This window comes from Saccopteryx bilineata, chromosome 7, assembly GCF_036850765.1.
Source record: "Saccopteryx bilineata isolate mSacBil1 chromosome 7, mSacBil1_pri_phased_curated, whole genome shotgun sequence".
In the NCBI taxonomy this organism is placed as follows: domain Eukaryota; kingdom Metazoa; phylum Chordata; class Mammalia; order Chiroptera; family Emballonuridae; genus Saccopteryx; species Saccopteryx bilineata.
In genome coordinates this window covers 72734262-72753138 of record NC_089496.1, presented here as the reverse complement: position 1 = coordinate 72753138, position 18877 = coordinate 72734262, and the positions used below count along the sequence as shown (strand labels likewise).

Here is an 18877-nt window from a genome sequence, read left to right as displayed (position 1 = left end):
GCTAGCACGCCAGGACCTCACTCTGCTGCGATCTAATGTGACACTTGAGGCCCGCGGGGGAGCCTTTCCTCACGCACCCTTTGGGGCCACCCTAGTGTGCCAGCCTCTCCTCTATGCTGGCCTCTGGTCTCCACCATCTTACCCTCTGCACTCCCCAGCCTTCCCACCGTGCACCCCAGAACCCCCACCCTGCTCCTCCTGAGCAGTCTCTCCTGAAAGATGCTCTTCTCCAATACTCCTGCTGGGGTCACTGCTAGTCCTTGCACATCTGTGCTCTGTGACTCCTCCCAGACCACACTCCCTGACGGGTGAGGGAACCCCTCCCCCTTCCCTGGGGTAGGGTCCTGATTAGTCTAAGCTAATCATGGTGCTCCCAACCTCTTCCCAGTGATTGGTGTAGGAGTTAGAATGTGACCCAATTCTGACAATGAGATGTGCAGAAAGGTCTGCTCAGGATTCTGGGAAAGACCGCCTTACCTTAGGAAAGAATCCAGCCAGCCTTCCATTTGCTAAACCATTTGTCTTTGCACAGTACTGCATCCACCCATTGGGGCACCTTTAACTAATTTGTACAAAAACTCTGTGCAGACCAGCCATAGCCCGTGTCCACTAGTGAGAACCCTCACCTGTCACAGGGCTCCCCTGGCAGCTCCAAGCCCCAAGGGTACCAGGGCTCAACCTGAAAGTTCGCACGTAAGGACAGTCCCTGAAGAAGAGAAAATGTCATTTGCCATAGCACTTGTGTACACTGTTCTGTCTTCTGGAAATTACACAAAGATAATATGTCCAGCTGCAGTAGTCACCCTGTTTGCTTTAAATCACAAGGGAATTAATCCTTACCATAAATCATAAGCATCAGTGACATGGGTCAATATAAAAGGTTCCACCGAGCAAGGTGAACTCAGGTAAAAAGTCAACACAGAAATGCCCACCTTAAGGACCCAGGCATTACAAATTGAGCTCTGAACTACCAGGCAGCCAAAGTTCAAGGGGAATCTCGATCAGTTACATAACTCTTCGTTCAATCAAACAACATCTGACCAATACTGATGGCTCTCTCCTACCTGCCAGCCACTGTGCCCATCACAGGTGGGGGAGGGTTAAGTCAATGATGACAAGACAGATACGACTTTTGTCCTCATGAAGCTTACATTATAGTGGGGAAAATAGATTTTTAAAAATACAAGTAAGCACACAAATCACTAAATTATTACAAATTCTAAAACATGGAGTGAAATTAACAAGTAAGAGACTGAGAAAGAATAAGGGACATGAGGTGGATCTATTTATATAGATTTAGATGAAGGTGGTCAGGGAAAGCCCTTTTGAGGGACAACAAATAAGGACAAGCTGAGGCCAAAAGGAGCTAATCGTGAAAGGAAAGGATAGGGAATCCGAGGGGTCAGAACAGGTTGGATAAAAACATGCTATTTGCGGCCCTGGCCGGTTGGCTCAGCAGTAGAGCGTCGGCCTGGCGTGCGGGGGACCCAGGTTCGATTCCCGGCCAGGGCACATAGGAGAAGTGCCCATTTGCTTCTCCACCCCCCCCCTCCTTCCTCTCTGTCTCTCTCTTTCCCTCCCGCAGCCAAGGCTCCATTGGAGCAAAAGATGGCCCCGGGCGCTGGGGATGGCTCCTTGGCCTCTGCCCCAGGCACTAGAGTGGCTCTGGTCTCGGCAGAGCAACACCCCGGAGGGGCAGAGCTCGCCCCCTGGTGGGCAGAGCTTCGCCCCTGGTGGGTGTGCCGGGTGGATCCCGGTTGGGCGCATGTGGGAGTCTGGCTGTTTCTCCCCGTTTCCAGCTTCGGATTAAAAAAAAAAATAGAAAAAAAACAAAAACATGCTATTTGCACCAAGCCATAAATTCTATTGCATCTCCTCATTCTCCTTACTAAGCATCAGTAGTCTGCCTCCCCTGCCACCCACACTTTAAGGCCTCCTGCCCTATAGGATACGCATGAGAAGTCTCATGTCAGTCTACAAACCCCAGCACACCCAACTACAGATTCAGCCAAGCCATCCCAGATACTAAACCAATTCAGATTTTAGACAGGGGAGTCTCAGTCAGCCCAGATTCCCACAGGGTGAGGTTAGGTATGCAACCACCGTTCCCATCAGTCTAAGACAGTGTCCACTCTTTGACCCCTGGGATCACAAGTAACCCACTTTACAGGCCCACCTATAAATAACACTTATGTGTGGGAGCCCTGTGCAAGTTCTCCGCATTCTTGATCCTCAAACCATTTATATTTGAGCCAATAATACGCAAACCATCCATGCAAAGAAACTAACAGAAACAGAGAACCCCGGATAGATTTTGCTTGTGATTTTCCTTCCTTCCTTCATTAAATCAATTGTTATATGGTACCTACTGTGTGTCAGGCCCTGTGCCTCCCATCCTGAGAGGGTGTGGAAAAGGTGGACACTCCGTCCAGACTTTTCTCCCACCGGGCTCATCCCTCCATCTAGAGGAGTGGCCACCTATCTCCTCTAGACTTGACTCCACCCCTCCTCCAGGGGGCGCTGTCGTTTGCTTAGCAACTGCTATGAGTCAGGCAACATACTCGCACTGGGGTACATCGGAGGCTTGCTCTGCCTTCAGGAAGCTCCGAGTCCGGTTAGGAAGGCATTAAACAGATCATTCCGCAGAGGATGAACTGATTCTACCTGCAGTGTGGTCAGAGAAAGAGGAGCACAGGGCCTCAGGATAAAACGGTCCACCCTCTGGGCTCGGCTGGGAAGGCCATGCAGAGTTTTCAACAGAAGCCAGTACTCTGGTTTACTATTCCCATCCTAGACCAACAAATCAAAAATATAACAAATAGAAATGCAAAAGAGAGGGGAAAACCCAGATCTCCATCATTAGCTTTGTGCCCCCACAACCTGCATTATTACAGACACAGACCCCATGCTTTGCAGTGTCTGTGTGGTGATGCCCAGCCATTATCCTCAGAGTCCTAGCGCCACCACTTCCTGACTGTATTCCCTGGGCTAGTTCCCCATTCCAGGTGCACCTCAGTTTCTCCATCTACGGAACAGGAGCAACACTACCACACGGGCTTGGTAGAAGCATGTAAGAGATCGTTACCCGGGACCACGGCTGAACCCTTCCACCAGTTCCTGTTACCGTGACAGCCACGTGAACCGCTCCTGTCAGTGATGGCACTCTCTCTCTCTGAAACATCCAGAACTCATCATCCTGATCACCCATGAACACGCCAATACACACTGATGTTTTAGATGTGCCCCTCACAAAGATACGAGATTCCTACCTAAGTCAGATCTCCTATCCTCTCTGTCCAGTTCTGACTTGGCATGTTGCAAGTATCTTTTTGATACTGTCGACAACCAAAATAGAAATCCATCTCCAGCTTCCTTGGTTACAGCTTGTCACTGTCTTTAGAAGACAAACTTGGTGATGGGCTCACTGAGAATTCTTTCTAGTAAAGGAAGAAATGACGGGAGCCGGTCGTTGAGACCGTGCGTGCAGATGTGCAGCAGAAGTGGACAGGTGGAATGCCCCTCTCATCAGGCAGAAAGCTGGAAAGCTGCTTCCTATCAATGCTGGTACTGTAGTCAGCAGATCTGGCTCAGATGAATAGAAGTCATTATCAAAGAATGTCTGCGCTGAGCCAGGCCCTGTGCTCGGATGCTACATCCAGCCCTGCTGATGCTCACAGCCCCTTTGAAAAGTGGGGACTATTTGTGCCTATGTTACAGATGAGGAAACCAAGACTTCAGAGAGGGGCAGTAACGTGTCCAAAGTCACCCAGCTACAGAGGGTGGTGGTTTCAGCTCAGATGCCTGGCTGCCCGCCCCACGCTCTGCCCAGGGTACCACACTGCCTCCACCTCAGTCAGGGCACTTCCCATCCTAGCCTCCTGTCCTCACCCTCCTTGGGTCCTGGCAGCACAGCAAGGGTACCTGACCCCTTTGAAAGCCATTGCTTGCAGACCAGGAAAGGCTGTGCCAAGTGTCCCCTAAGCCACTGGTGTCCCACTCCGTGCCCATGCTGACACAGGCCGTCCTTCTTAGATTGGCCTTTTCCCTACTGAAAACTCTGAATGGGTATAGAGCCCACAGGCTGGAGTCTGCCCCAGGCCACCCGCTGACCTTTGCATGCCAGTCACCACACCTGGGGCCCTCCAACTGGCCAACACTTCCAAGTGGCCAACACTTCCACTCGCACCACCAGCAGAAGGGTCTCCAGCACTGGGTCATGACACTCTGTTGGCATGCAGACAGCCTTCTGTCCTCATTAGGGTCCTGGACTTTTGCTGCCTGTGGTCGCAACTTTAAAATACCCTGCCTTTACTGACATTTCTCTCTACTCATATCTGGCCCCCAGTAAAAAGCAGGAGCCACTGCCTGTCAGGTGCTCTGCAAGAAACTGTACCTACCTAGACTGAGTGAGAAGGGTGTTTACAGCCATCTTGCTCACCTGCATGCCACAGAGGGGAAACTGAGGCCCAGCGAGGGAAAGAAGCACAGGGTCTCAGTGACAGAGCAAAGTCTAAAACCCAGATCAGAAGACTACTGTTGACCATTAGGACATCCATTTGTGAGTCTGGAATGGTTTACAGAAGCTTATGCTCTAAAAATATGGCACTGGACACTAGCCAGATGGCTCTGTGGTAGAGCGTCAGCCTGGCATGCGCATGTCCCAGATTCGATTTCCGGTCAGGGCACACAGGAGAAGCACCCATCTGCTTCTCCACGCCTCTCCCTCTCGCTTCTCTCTCTTTATCTTCTTCTCCCGCAGCCATGGCTCAACTGGAGCAAACTGGCCCCAGGTGCTGAGGATGCCTCAGGGGCTAAGAAGAGCTTGGTTGCTGAGCAACAGAGCAATGCCCCAGATGAGCATCACCCCCCAGTGGGCTTGCCAGTGAATCCCGGTCAGGGTGCATGCGGGAGTCTGTCTCTGCCTCCCCTCCTGTCACTGAATTTTAAAAAAAAAAAGTAGAAAATAAAAATAATAAAAACATGGTACTGGCATGCTGAGGCCATACAGGGCTCACCCATACAGGCTTTTCCCCACCAGAAAAAGTTACCCCTTCCTCTGGCCGACCCAGCTCCTCACCAGGGCCAAGGCTCAGCAAGCCGACCAAGGGCTAGATTTCAGGTCCCATTTGCCCCTCAGCCAAATGCCTTTGTGCAGTGAAGCATCTGAAAAACTGTATAATGTGACCATGAAATTATTTGGTGTCACTTCTTCCACTAGACTTAGGACCCTTTGAGAGTGGGAGTCCTGTTTCATTGATTTTTTGTATCTGTTCATACAGTGCAAAGAGCCTGACACGTGGAGGCTCACTGATGCCTGTTGAATAAATGCGTGTGTGAATGAATGATTCGCTCTCCCGAACCTCACTCTTTCCCTTTGCAGTATTCACTTAAGCCACTCTTACCAAGCACAGCTTCATTTTAAGTTTCAATAGTTGTCCTGCATCTCAGTGCAACATCCACACATGCGAGCACTCACGTCTTAGGATCCTCCTCACAGGAGTGTTGAGAAGGTGGTTAGAAGCAGCAATAGTTTCTCTATGGAGAAAGATACAAGCTATTATTGGGGTTTTATAGCTGTGACCCACACCATTCTCCATTAAATCCGTGTGTCTGAACTTGTCTCCCTGCTTATGCACTGCTGGCTGGCTGAAGTTATTCTGGGCATTTCTTCAAGTGTCACTGGTAACTTAGATCTCACCAGTGACAAACTGGCAGATTCACTTACAGAATGCAGCTCCTGAAAACTACTAATGATGCCGTGAGGAGACAGGGGACAGGGAACAGTAGTATTTGGTCTTCGGTTTGAGGCAGATATCTGAAAATGAGAAATTTCTTGGAGCCAGCCTCCCAGACAGAACATTTAGTGTCTGGTTATATAAAGAGCTACAGGAGCCAAGAGGTCAGGACAGGGCTGCAGCAAGGGGGGCCTCGCCCCAGTGGAAGTGTGCACAGGATGAGAATGGGCATGTAGGGGGCTATTGAGAGTTTTAGCCAGTTGAACACAGTGAATGTCTAACTTCCCTCCATCCACTCTGCTGAGGCCAGAGCATAGTGCCAGGCACAGCAGGAGCAATGTCAGTATGGCAGGATTTCCCAGTGGGCACATTGGCGGTACTTTATGACACTGCAGACTCTACTGAAGGAGAAAGTTTAAGAAAACAAAGTAAGGCCCTGGCCGGTTGGCTCAGCGGTAGAGTGTCAGCCTGGCGTGCGGGGGACCCGGGTTTGATTCCCAGCCAGGGCACATAGGAGAAGCGCCCATTTGCTTCTCCACCCCCCCTTCCTCTCTGTCTCTCTCTTCCCCTCTCGCAGCCAAGGCTCCATTGGAGCAAAGATGGCCCGGGCGCTGGGGATGGCTCCTTGGCCTCTGCCCCAGGCGCTAGAGTGGCTCTGGTTGCAGCAGAGTGACGCCCCGGAGGGGCAGAGGAGGGGCAGAGCATCGCCCCCTGGTGGGCAGAGCGTCGCCCCTGGTGGGCGTGCCAGGTGGATCCCAGTCGGGCGCATGCAGGAGTCTGTCTGATTGTGTCTCCCCGTTTCCAGCTTCAGAAAAATACAAAAAAAATAAAAATTAAAAATAAAATAAAATAAAATAAAAAAAGAAAACAAAGTAAGAGGAATCGTGCTTGCTCCTTTCAAGAGGGCCAGAAGGGCTTTCCATTCTGAGGGCTGCCCCGGGGTGGGTGATAAGAGGGTTAGTTCTTTAAAGGGTGGGCTCTGGGCACAAGGAGCAGGGCTCTGAATGGACAGGAAGATGAGCCAACCAAGAGAGCCAGGTTCCTCGGAGACAGGAAGGAAGAAAGGTGTTGTGGGAGATGGTGGGGTACTGGTAAAAGCTAACAACCTGTTCCCAGGGCTGTGGAGATGGCTCCCGACCTGTAGTGTTTCTCCATTTCTGTGGTGTTGTAAATATTTCCACTGTGGCCACTGTCAGGCTACCAACTTTATGTCACTTTATGAATAGGAAGTTGGGAAAACAGATGCAAACAGTCACGGCTCCAAAATTCCTATGTGGAAATGCCCAACGTGACAGTTAGGTGCAGCCTTTGGGAGTGATCAGGTCATGTGGGTAGAGCCCCCGTAAATGGAATTAGGGCCCTTATAAAGGAGACCCTGCGAGCCCCATGCCCCTCCCACCACTAGCAGACACAGAGAAAAGTCAGAAGTCTACAACCGGAAAACAGGTCTTCACCAGAACCCACCATGCTGGCACCGGAACTTGGACTTACAGTCTCCAAAACTCGGAGAAAGAGATGTCTGCTGTTTATAAGCCACCCCATCACAGGTATTTTTTCACGGCAGCTGGAACAGACTAAGGTAACTCTGGACAGTCAGATCAGAGAGAACCAAGTTTTTACTATGTTAGAAGCATCATTCTGGGGGTTCACTTGTTATAAGTTTCAGTCTGTACCAACTAACACTGAAGCTGCCCTGGGATTCGTTTTCAGTGCCACGAGGAAATGCCGCTCGTGTCCTGTGTCCGAGGCCCACACAAGTATAAGGTGCAAAAGGGTGAGGCATCGGAAAAGTTATTAAGTGATTAACCACTTTGTTCTCATCACTTGTTACAAGAAATCCCCTCACTGATTTTTCTTTTTTGTCTTTCTTTTTTTTTTTTTTTTTACAGAGGCAGAGATAGTGAGAAGCATCAATCATTAGTTTCTCGTTGCGCGTTGCGACTTCTTAGTTGTTCATTGATTGCTTTCTCATATGTGCCTTGACCATGGGCCTTCAGCAGACCGAATAACCCTTGCTCGAGCCAGCGACCTTGGGTCCAAGCCAGTGAGCTTTTTTTGCTCAAACCAGATGAGCCCGCGCTCAAGCTGGTGACCTTGGGGTCTCGAACCTGGATCCTTCCACATCCCAGTCCAATGCTCTATCTACTGCGCCACCGCCTGGTCAGGCTCTTTTTTGTCTTAAAATACTAAAATCAGCCCTAATAATAACACATTGACAATTAAGTCCCTCTGAGTTCCATTTCTTAATAGCCTCTTCTGTTTTGGACTCCATGACAAACCTACACCAAAGAATCAATATGGGACTTGAAAACAACTATTCCTTATGTAGTAACTCAGTAATATCTCTCCTCCAGCACACTCTAGAACTCTCTAGAACTGTACCATTATGATATGCAAGCTCTCTGAATAGCGAAAGAGCTGCCTACTCTTTCGAGCACTAGAAGTTTTTGACTGAAAACAATTTCAAAGATCTTTGCCTATCCCTGTCTTATTTCTTTACGATAGCAACTCTTTATTACAAAAATTAGAACATATATATAAGAAGAAAAAGAATATTGAATCAAAATGAGAAGCAAAGCACATATGCCTACCTCCCCACCCACTCCCCTAAAATGATTCAAAAGATCAGATGAGCTGGGCTTGGTTCCAATGTAGGGGGAGGTAGATCTTTCACTTGTTTTTCATAGTCTTCCACGTTTATAAGTCAATCCTAGCCTGCTATATATGTAACAAATTTTGATCCAGAAAGAGAATAGTGGAGAGGCAAGACTGGCAAGAAGAGATCCCAGAGACCTGGGTTCTTATTCTAGCCTGGGTGACTTCTCTATGGCCTTGAGCCTGTCACTCTTCATTCAAAAGATGAAGAGGCTGGACTGAGTTATTCTTAAGTGTCCTACCAGCTCTGAATCAAGCAGGGTCCATCCAGCAGGAAACAGAAATGTTTAAACTGGATGATTTGAAAGGAGAACATAATAAAGGGACTATATTCAAAGGTTTGAACTGGGAGTAGGGAGACCACCAGAGGTGATGCTCTACCCTGGTGAGTACCAACCCCTTCCTGAGGAGCAAGGGAGGAGCAGGCCCCGGAACCCAGAGACAGGGCTGGGTGGACAGCACTCCGGACAGGAGGAACGCAGCACCAACCTCGCTCTTCCCTCTAGCAAAATGTTTCTCTATGCCAAACCCAACGAGAAGCCCTTCATGGGGATAGTGCCTGGAGGCTGCCATCAGACCAGGGACTGATGGCAGCCTCCGGGCATAGGACAGGCCAGAGGAGAGGGAGCAGGTGTGGAGAGGTGAACGGGAGATGCCCAGCACTAACTCGTCACACTGACAGTTGGCCTGCTGCACTATACTGTACTCTGTTCACAGAGGACTGATATCTGCTCGTCTTAACTCACTGTCAACCAGAGGCCTGGCTCACTCACCTGTGAATTTTCTGCCTTTAATCCTAGAACGCCTGATAACCAAGTCCGTTAGAGTCAGTACACCGTGTCAATGCAGAGGCTATGGACAAGGGCCTTGGGGACTTGACTAATAGCCAAACAGATATCTGGAGCACGTGGACACTATTCTTTTCCTTTGGCTACTCAGAGGCCCTTGATGCTTGCTTCCTGGTCTGCTATAGAGATCTGGATTTTAACAAGTCCCTCAATCACAGGGACACTGGACTGTGTTAGGAGGGAACATCAGTTTTCTCAGCCCTGGTGCTTGCGCCCTACACACAGCTATAGTTTCTGCATGTAGCTGCCAGAAACCCTGAACAGAGACTTGAATTAGCAATTTGTTTCTGAAAAATATCACTTAATAAACTGAGCTGCTAGATACTCATCAAACACTATCCCCTGTGAATAGAGTGTCTTCTTTCTCAGAGCCCACAGAAGGATCACAAAATTGACCAGGTACAGGGAACAACAACAACAAAAAAAGCAATAAATTTCAAAATTTAGAGATAATACAAACCACATTCTCTAAGCACAATGTAATAAAACTACAAATAAGCCAAAACAGGCAAAAAAATTTTGACTTGGAAATTCAGAAAATTTACCTAAACATTAATAACTATCCACCAAACGAACAAATTAACTTTAGAATATTTTATTCAGATAATCAGAAATTTGTATAGCAATACTATTGAATCTGGAAAAACTCTACACTTTAAAAAGGCACAGTATTAAACACCTACTAAGTAAAAATATAATAAACAAATTAAGCATTCAAGAAGTTGGTGGAGGGAGCCCTAACCAGATAGCTCAGTTGGTTAGAGCATCGTTCTGAAGCACAGAGGTTGCCGGTTCGATCCCCAGTCAGGGCACATACAGGAACAGTTCAATGTTTCTATCTCTCTTTCTCTCCCTCTCTCACTAAAATAAATAAAAATAAATTTTAAATAAAGAAGTTGGGAGGAAAGAACAATCTAAAGAAAGTGGGAGAAAATTTAATAAAGATGTGTCTATTAATGAGCTAGGAAAAAAATAGAATCAACAAATAAATTTAAAGTCTTAATAATTATATAATGAAAACCCTTGCAAGGAAAAGACCATATAAAAACACAAAATTGTACCTAAAATCGAGACGTAACACAGAGAGATAAAATTAGAAAAATTAAAAGAGAATGTTTGGTTCAGGCCCATGTAACAAATTGGACAATGTGAATAAATGATCTTGGAAATTTAAATCGACTCAAGAGGAGATAAATGATATAAACCAATGAAAAGTAAAAATCCACCACAATTTGGGGTTTATCCAAGAAATACAAGAATGCTAAATATTGGGAAATATATTCCAATTGTCTAATTGGCAGATCCAAATAGATAATTATATTTTCAGAAACCAGAAGAATTCAAGATAGTAGTGGCTTATACAATACACATATGAATAGCGATAGCTTTCTTATATATCAATACAACGTCCAGTGTTTTTTAAATAGAAAAGTCATATTTCCATTAGCAACCACAAAACATAAAATCGCCAAAAAAAACCCCAAAAATATGTAGGTCATATAAAGAAATGTATGAAATTTTATCATAAGAATTTAAAGAACAAAAAATTATAGCGATGTATTTTTTATCTTGAATAAAAAGACAAAACATCATACAAGTATTTATTCAAAAATGGATATTTTCAATGTAATTCCAGTCAAAATCTCAATGAGACTTTTTTGAAACTTGAGAATATGAGTAATTAATTAATTATCCTTAAAGAATAAATATACCCCTGACCGGACAGCTCAATTGATTAGAGCATCATCCCAATATACAGAGATTGCTAGTTCAATCCCCAGTAATGGCATGTTCTAGAACAAACCAATGTTTCTCTTTCTCAAAAAAAAAAAAAAAATCGGCCCTGGCCAGTTGGCTCAGTGGTAGAGCATCGGCCTGGCGTGTAGAAGTCCCAGGTTCGATTCCCTGCCAGGCACACAGGAGAAGCGCCCATCTGCCTCTCCACCCCTCCCCCTCTCCTTCCTCTCTGTCTTTCTCTTCCCCTCCCGCAGCCAAGGCTCCATTGGAGCAAAGATGGCCCGGGCGCTGGGGATGGCTCCTTGGCCGCTGCCCCAGGCGCTAGAGTGACTCTGGTGGCAAAAGAGCGACGCCCCGGAGGAGCAGAGCATCGCCCCCTGGTGGGCAGAGCGTCGCCCCCTGGTGGGCATGCTGGGTGGATCCCGGTCGGGCGCATGCGGGAGTCTGTCTGACTGTCTCTCCCCGTTTCCAGCTTCAGAAAAATACAAAAAAAAAAAAAAAATCAATAAATCAATTTTTAAAAATACAAAAACCAAAAAATAAATAACTTACACCCACCCCAACATTAAAAAAAATTTTTAAGGATAAATACAAAATAATATTTAGGAACACTGTAACAAAGAAAAGTAACACAGGTGTTCTTGTTCTGCTAGACTTCAAACTGGAAGGTCAAGCAACAGAATGAAATCCTGTGTCACTGGTATAGAACAGACAGAACAATGGATTTAAGGGGGGAAAAGTGAACATCTGAAAATATCGCCAGGAACAGACAAAAATCTGCTGTGTGATCAAGACGCTGCTTCATGTCAGTGGTAGAGTCCGGATGATTCAAACACGTGTGGCATCGGAGCAACTTGCCAGCCGCTTGGGAGAAAGTCATATTAATCCAGATCCCAACCTCACTCTCAAAAATAAACTCCAAATGAATTAAAGTCATGAGTGAAAAAATAAAGCTATAAAAATGAAAAAGAAAATATGAGAAAGTCAGTTTCAATCTTGGAGAAGCAGGCACAGGGGAGAATGTCTAAAATCAGAAACCAAAAAGAAAAGATCTGTCTACACTGAAACTGAGAAATGTCTTACAGCCCATATAAAGACATACACAATATATAGATACCTACAAGATTAAAAACAGGCAACGAAGCCTGACCAGGCGGTGGCACAGTGGATAGAGCGTCGGACTGGGATGTGGAAGGACCCAGGTTCGAGACCCCGAAGTCACCAGCTTGAGCATGGGCTCATCTGGTTTGGGCAAAAGCTCACCAGCTTGGACCCAAGCTCGCTGGCTCCAGCAAGGGGTTACTTGGTCTGCTGAAGGCCCACGGTCAAGGCACATATGAGAAAGCAATCAATGAACAACTAAGGTGTCTCAACGCACAACGAAAAACTGATGATTGATGCTTCTCATCTCTCTCTGTCGCTGTCTATCCCTCTCTCTGACTCTCTGTCTCTGTAAAAACAGGCAACGAACTGTGGAGATTATTTGCAACAAGTATAATAGTCAGTTAGCATTCCTCATATATAAAGCATTGTGATAAATATACAAGAAAATATACACATATGAAAGAAGATATTAACAAGAAACTCATTTTAAAAAAGGAATGAGATTATAAACATTAAAAAGCATCTACCTTGCCTGACCAGGTGGTGGCGCAGTGGATAGAGCGTCGGACTGGGATGCGGAAGGACACAGGTTCGAGACCCCAAGGTCGCCAGCTTGAGCGCGGGCTCATCTGGCTTGAGCAAAGAGCTCACCAGCTTGGACCCAAGGTCGCTGGCTCCAGCAGGGGGTTACTCGGTCTGCTGAAGGCCCGCGGTCAAGGCACATGTGAGAAAGCAATCAATGAACAACTAAGAAGTCGCAATGCGCAACAAGAAACTGATGATTGATGCTTCTCATCTCTCTCCGTTCCTGTCTGTCTGTCCCTGTCTATCTCTGCCTCTGTAAAAAAAAAAAAAAAAAAGCATCTACCCTCATAAGCAACAAAAGAAATGAAAATATAAGACACAGATATCATTTTTATCTTTTCAAGATGGGCAAATTTTTCAAAGATGGATAATATCAATACCTAGGATTGACAAGCAGATGGAGAAATAGACTGACTCATCCACTGTTGATAGCCACGTAAAAAGTAAAAGCTCTCCCTGGAAACCTATTAATATGAGCCAATGTTTTAAATGTACATTCCTTTAACCTAGAAATCCCACTGTCCAGAATTTAGCCTGAGGGAGAGAACTATATATACAAAGATATTAATTGAGGCATTAATTTCAAAAACCATGAATTGAAAACAACCTAAATGCCCAATCATAAAGAATCTGTTAATTAAATATGTAGTAACATTTAAAAAAATAAAACAATCCCCACATACTGTTAGGTAAAGAAAGAGATTGACATCACAAAATACCCTGTATTAGAGAAGCCCATTTTGGTAAATACAATAGCTTAGAAAAAGTGAAGATTAGATAAGAAACATATATATATATAGGAGCTGTATTCTCTTTATTTTATATATTGCCTTAATTTTTTTACAAAGGGCCTGAATTACACTTAAAATCATATGGAATGATTCCAGAGTTCCCACAAGGAACCCCAAGACCAGCAAGAGGGGGCCAGTCAGCCTCCCGGTGACAGCAGTGGGAGGGGCAGTGGAGGCATTGTTAAGAAGTGATTTTCTCAGTTCAAGCTTTAGGCCAATGGTTCTCAGCCTTGCCTGTACACAGACACCGGAATCACCTAGAGAACTTTCTAAAGTACTGATGCTCAGGTCCCACCATCAAAGGTTCTGACTTAATGAACCTATCTGAGCCTGAGCACACAGATTTTTTTTTTTTAATCTTTCCAAGTGGTTCTAAAGTACCCCAGCATTGGGGTCCACTGGAGTGATCCAGTCTTTGTCCTGACTTACATCTCCCTCAGAACCTCTCCCCAGGCTCAGGGAGAATGGTTCTGCTCCTGCTACACTAAGGGCTCAACAAAGAAGGGGCCCTGGCCTGGCCAGAACTGCATAAAGCCGGGACTGCATTTTGTTTGTCACTGTGTCCCCAGTGGCCCAGTCCAAGGCCTGGCACAGATGAGGGGTTCTGTGAACACCTGGTGGTATGGGGGGCATGGAAGGAAGGAAGGAAGGAAGGAAGGAAGGAAGGAAGGAAGGAAGGAAGGAAGGAAGGAAGGAAGGAAGGAAGGAAGGAAGGAAGGAAGGAAGGGAGGGAGGGAGGGAGGGAGGGATCCCACCCGGGAGGGACCCCACCCTCCCACCTCCAGAGTGCCTTAAATCATCTAAAGTATGGGCTACAGACCATCAGGGTCACATCACCTGGGCACTTGTTAAAAATGCACTCTCAGAACCTGCCCCAGAATGAGAACCTGCATTTTAACAAGGCCCCAGGTGATTCCTGGCTTATTGATAGGTCTCTAACTTTGCAGCACATTAAAATCACCCATGAAGGTGCATAACCTGCTATGGCCTTTTATGGGTGCTTGTGAAACATCCTGGGTGACTACAACCTGCAAGCCAGGCTCAGAAGTCCTGCGCCATGTGTCTCTCCTGCGCCATGTGTCTGTCAGAGCAGCCTCCATCGGGGCCTTACCCTTGGGTCGGGCCCGCCTGAGAGATCCTGCCCCCTTTTAGGATAAAATCCTTCTGCAACCCAAGGACCACCCACTCAGTTCTACTTAGACCTTGAGGACAGACCCAGTTCAAATCCCACTTCTGTCACTTCCTTAGCTGAGTGTCTCTGAACAAGTCATTTAACCTCTCCATACCTGGTTCTCCCCTCCTGTCTGTACAACGGAGCTGATGGTGGGGGGGGGGGGGGGTAAGAGAACCTACCCAATAGGGCAGGGGTCCCCAAACTTTTTACACAGGGGGCCAGTTCACTGTCCCTCAGACCGTTGGAGGGCCAGACTATAAAAAAAAAAACTATGAACAAATCCCTATGCACACTGCACATATCTTATTTTAAAGTAAAAAAAAAGGGGGGGGAATAAATACAATATTTAAAATAAAGAATAAGTAAATTTAAATCAACAAACTGACCAGTATTTCAATGAGAACTATGCTCCTCTCACTGACCACCAATGAAAGAGGTGCCCCTTCCAGAAGTGAGGTGAGGGCCGGATAAATGGCCTCAGGGGGCCGCATGTGGCCCGCGGGGCCGTAGTTTGGGGACCCCTGCAATAGGGTGTGTGGAGATTGACTGTCTTAATTGACCTAAAGCATTTTGAAGAGCCTGAATTAAAAACATCACTTTTGCTTCTGTAAAGAGGACAAAAGAGAATGAAAATGGTCAGTGTAGGAGCTCTCCTGGGAAATAAAGATTAAATGAAGAGGTTTAACCATCTGTTTTCATTATTCGTGAAGAAAGATAAGCTTCACCGCATCCTTAGAGAGCATCTCTAAGCCTGGAGTGTAGGCACCCAGAGAAAAGATTGAGGTTCACAGGGTCAGTGCGCTCACAGAATGTCCCAGCCCCCCCACCCCCACCCCGCCCCCAGAAACGCGGATCTGCGCCATCGTGCGCAGGACAAGGCAGCTAAAATTCCTCCACAGCGGAGTCTTTCGGTGGATTCCCCGGGCCTACCCAGGGCACAACAGACGCTCCCGTGGGAGCATGTGTGCATGTGTGCGCGTGAGTGTGTGCGTGTGTGTGTGTGTGTGTGTGTGTCCGGGAAGAGAAGCCCGCAGGTTGGGTGCTGAAAGATGGTGTCTATCCCTCTCATCTTCCCTCCTCCAGCCGGCTGCGCACAGCCATCCTCCCCACAGACAGGCGGGTGAGCCAGGTACCCTCCTGTCCGAGAGCGCAGCTGCTGCTTCTGCGGCAGACAGCGGGGCGCGCTCCCCGCTCCAGCGCCCGGCCAGCCGGCAGCCCGCGCCCTCCCGGTGCAGCATGCGGGCGCTGTGACGTTCTCGGATAAATGCCGTATAAGTGTGTAGGCGAATGAGAGCTAAAAATAAGAACGGAAAATCTATCATTAAGGTATCATTGCGCCAGCGCAGCTATTTGAAGGCTCCCATGGTCCCCAGCGCCTGGATTTGAAGCCCGCCCTCAGGCTTTGGGGGGTATTTGCAGAAAACTACAAGCGGTGGCTCGCCAGGCAGACCTCAGAGTGCTGGGGGGGAGGGGGCTGGTAATTATGCAACACTCAAAATAATGTAACGCTCACCGTCCCCTCCCCCATCTCACCCGCTATATTGTCCTTTGGTCGGTGGGGAAGCCACTGCAAGTGGGGCTGGCTGCCGAAATGATTGTTACCTGGCCAATTACGCAAAGATTAAAGACTGGAGACTCTTTTAAATACACCTTCCTCCATCCACTTCGGATTAGAAAAATAAAGTATCAAGAGGGGGCCTTTGGAGAATATGACCACTGGGACTTCATCCCAGGTCTACTGCATCCCACAAAGGGGCGAAAGATGCCAACTCTGGGATAGCGAGCCCCTGGGGTTTCACTAGGTTAACGAAAATTGATCTGATTTGCTTTTAAAACACCCAAAGGAGAGAGGGGAGACCACGGGCGGGTGGGCAGGGTTTGTGTTTGTGCGTGTGTGTTCAGGAGAAAGAGGAAATGCCAAGGTACAGCCTGCGTGGCTCTGCGCCTGGCAGGCTGCGTGCGTGTGTCCCTGTCCGCGCTGCTGAAACGGGCTCTTTGAGGGATCAGCGTCACATGACTCCGCCTGCCCCTTGCCGGCGCGCAGCGCAGCGCAGCTTCCCGCTCCCTCAGTTTCCCAGGTGCCGGGGGGCAGGGTCGCGAGGCATCTCCTGGGCTCCCAGGCTCGGTGGAGCGGAGAAGAGGTTCTGGCGGGGAATGGTACATCTGGATTGCAGAAGCCGTGGCTCGGCGCCAGATCCCGGAGTGGAGACATTTGGGGGTTGGGGGGAGCGAGAAGGAGCGAGCAAGCGAGCGCCAGAGAGAGGCAGCGCGCAGCGCGCACGGACTGGGGGCTGCCGGGGACGCGCGGAGATGTAAGCGCGTGGGGTCTCGCTGGCCTCCGAGCACCATGCAGAAAGGGATCCGGCTGAACGATGGCCACGTCGCGTCCCTGGGGCTGCTGGCGCGCAAGGACGGCACGCGCAAAGGCTACCTGAGCAAGCGGAGTTCGGACAACACAAAATGGCAAACCAAGTGGTTCGCGCTGCTGCAGAACCTGCTCTTCTACTTCGAAAGCGACTCAAGCTCACGGCCCTCAGGGCTCTACCTGCTGGAGGGCTGCGTCTGCGACCGTGCGCCCTCCCCCAAGCCTGCGCTGTCAGCCAAGGAGCCGCTGGAGAAACAGGTGAGGCCAGCGCCGCATTTGATCTCTCAGCGCCCCGGGGCTCAGAGCCTTCGACTGGCCGATAGGACCCAAACTTTGGTCCCTGTACTCTCAGAGCCCTTAGCGCAGAAGAGGGTTGACCCGAGCGGGTGGGTAACCCTCTGGTGGGCAGAGGGAGCAGGGTCTGCGGGCAGGAAGAAGGTGAGGGTTGCGGCTGCCCTTCATCCCTGAGCTCCGTGGGAGGCGGGACAGGGGCTGTGAGGCCGAATGCGAAGGGAAATGGGGCCTGGGGGCCGGACAGAAATGATGAATGTGAACCCACATCCAGCCGAAAATGCTACTCCCCACCCCCATTCCCAATCCTGTGCTCCGGAGAGCTCCAATTGTCTACCCAAACCTGCGAAGTGTAATGCCCCATGCTGAGGCAGGGGAAGGTGAGATGGAGGCGTCCGAGCGCCTCTGCCCCTGCCTCACCGAAGCTCATAGTGAGGAGGAGCCTTCAATGGCTCTGCCAAGTTTGGAGGCTGCTGCCCGCAAGGGTGCGTTGGGTGCCATCGAACAGTGATGGTCTCCCAGCCGGTTCCAAGCCCCAGCAACAAACCAAGGGGTTCCAAGCACCCAACTGATGCGCGGGGCTAGAGCTACTGCGGAGGCTGCGGGCAGGCGGGACAAGCGGGCGTCTCTCTCCTCCCCCGCCCCCTGCACCTCGCCACCGCGCTGCAGTCCTGGCTGCAGCGCTGCATTCTGGTTCCCTCAGAGCTGCCACACTACAGGGCCAGGCGGCCTGGATGGGGCAGGCCTGGATGTGCCAGGGCTTGGCCTGCTGGGGATATGCCTTCAGCGTGGAAAGAGGGATGGGCACCTGCAGCTGTAAAGTGGGAACAACCAGACAGGGAGAGAGCAATTTTTAAGCTCCATGCCCTCTCCAAAGGCATCTGGTCTGTCCTCTTGCCTCTGGAAAGGTGAAGTGAAAGATAATGGATCCTGAAATATCACTGGTAGAAGGGGCCTGAAAGATTCATGGGGGCCCAACCAGCTGGTTATTACCTAGATGAGGACACTGAGGCCCAGAGAGAGGAAAGTACTTGCCTAGTGTCATGCAAGGAGTAGATGCTACCTCAGAGTTCTGAGGAAAAAAGTGTGACCTCAAAAGCCATTGCTAGATGCAGACTAGGGGGTAGCGTGGTGGGAGGGGGCTGACATGGCTAAAATAAAAATACTGCTTGAAGTTGTTCCCCTCGATTGTCAAAGCAGCTTCAAGCTCTGTCTGCAGCACACCCCTTCTCTCCCTGCCCTCAGCCTGTGGGGCTGGGGCACACGGACAGGAATGTTTGAAGGTGGGTTTCTGAGGATGAGAAACCACATGGCAGGTAGGGGCTCCAAGATGGCAAAGCAGAACAAAGAGCAGGCAGCTCCTCCAGCTGAAAAAGCACACAGGGATCGAGAGCAGTGGTTTTTAATCTCTGGCTCACCAGAAATTTCGTGCGGGTCTACCATAGAGTTAACTACCCTGATGTTGTATGAAGATTACAGCGGACCCACATAAAAACCACTGCTCTGGAGGACCCACCTGGGAGTGCCAGACCTAGGCCAGGCCAGGGATGCTGCTCTCTGCTGTTGATAACCTGCCTGTCCCAGCCTTCCAG

The 18877-nt window shown here is 48.8% G+C and overlaps 1 protein-coding gene and 1 pseudogene across 1 annotated transcript in view; one reads left to right on the top strand and one right to left on the bottom strand.

Annotated features, from left to right (window-relative positions):
- LOC136311161 (small ribosomal subunit protein eS6-like) overlaps window positions 1–16978 on the bottom strand; it is an 82916-nt pseudogene extending 65938 nt beyond the window's left edge.
- The window catches only part of RASGRF1 (Ras protein specific guanine nucleotide releasing factor 1), a 73731-nt gene continuing 71522 nt past the window's right edge, over window positions 16669–18877 (top strand). The window contains exon 1 of the mRNA XM_066238285.1: window positions 16669–17252. Within this exon, the coding sequence (XP_066094382.1) occupies window positions 16977–17252 (276 nt within the window). The 5' untranslated portion in view covers window positions 16669–16976. The remainder of the gene's footprint in view (window positions 17253–18877) is intronic.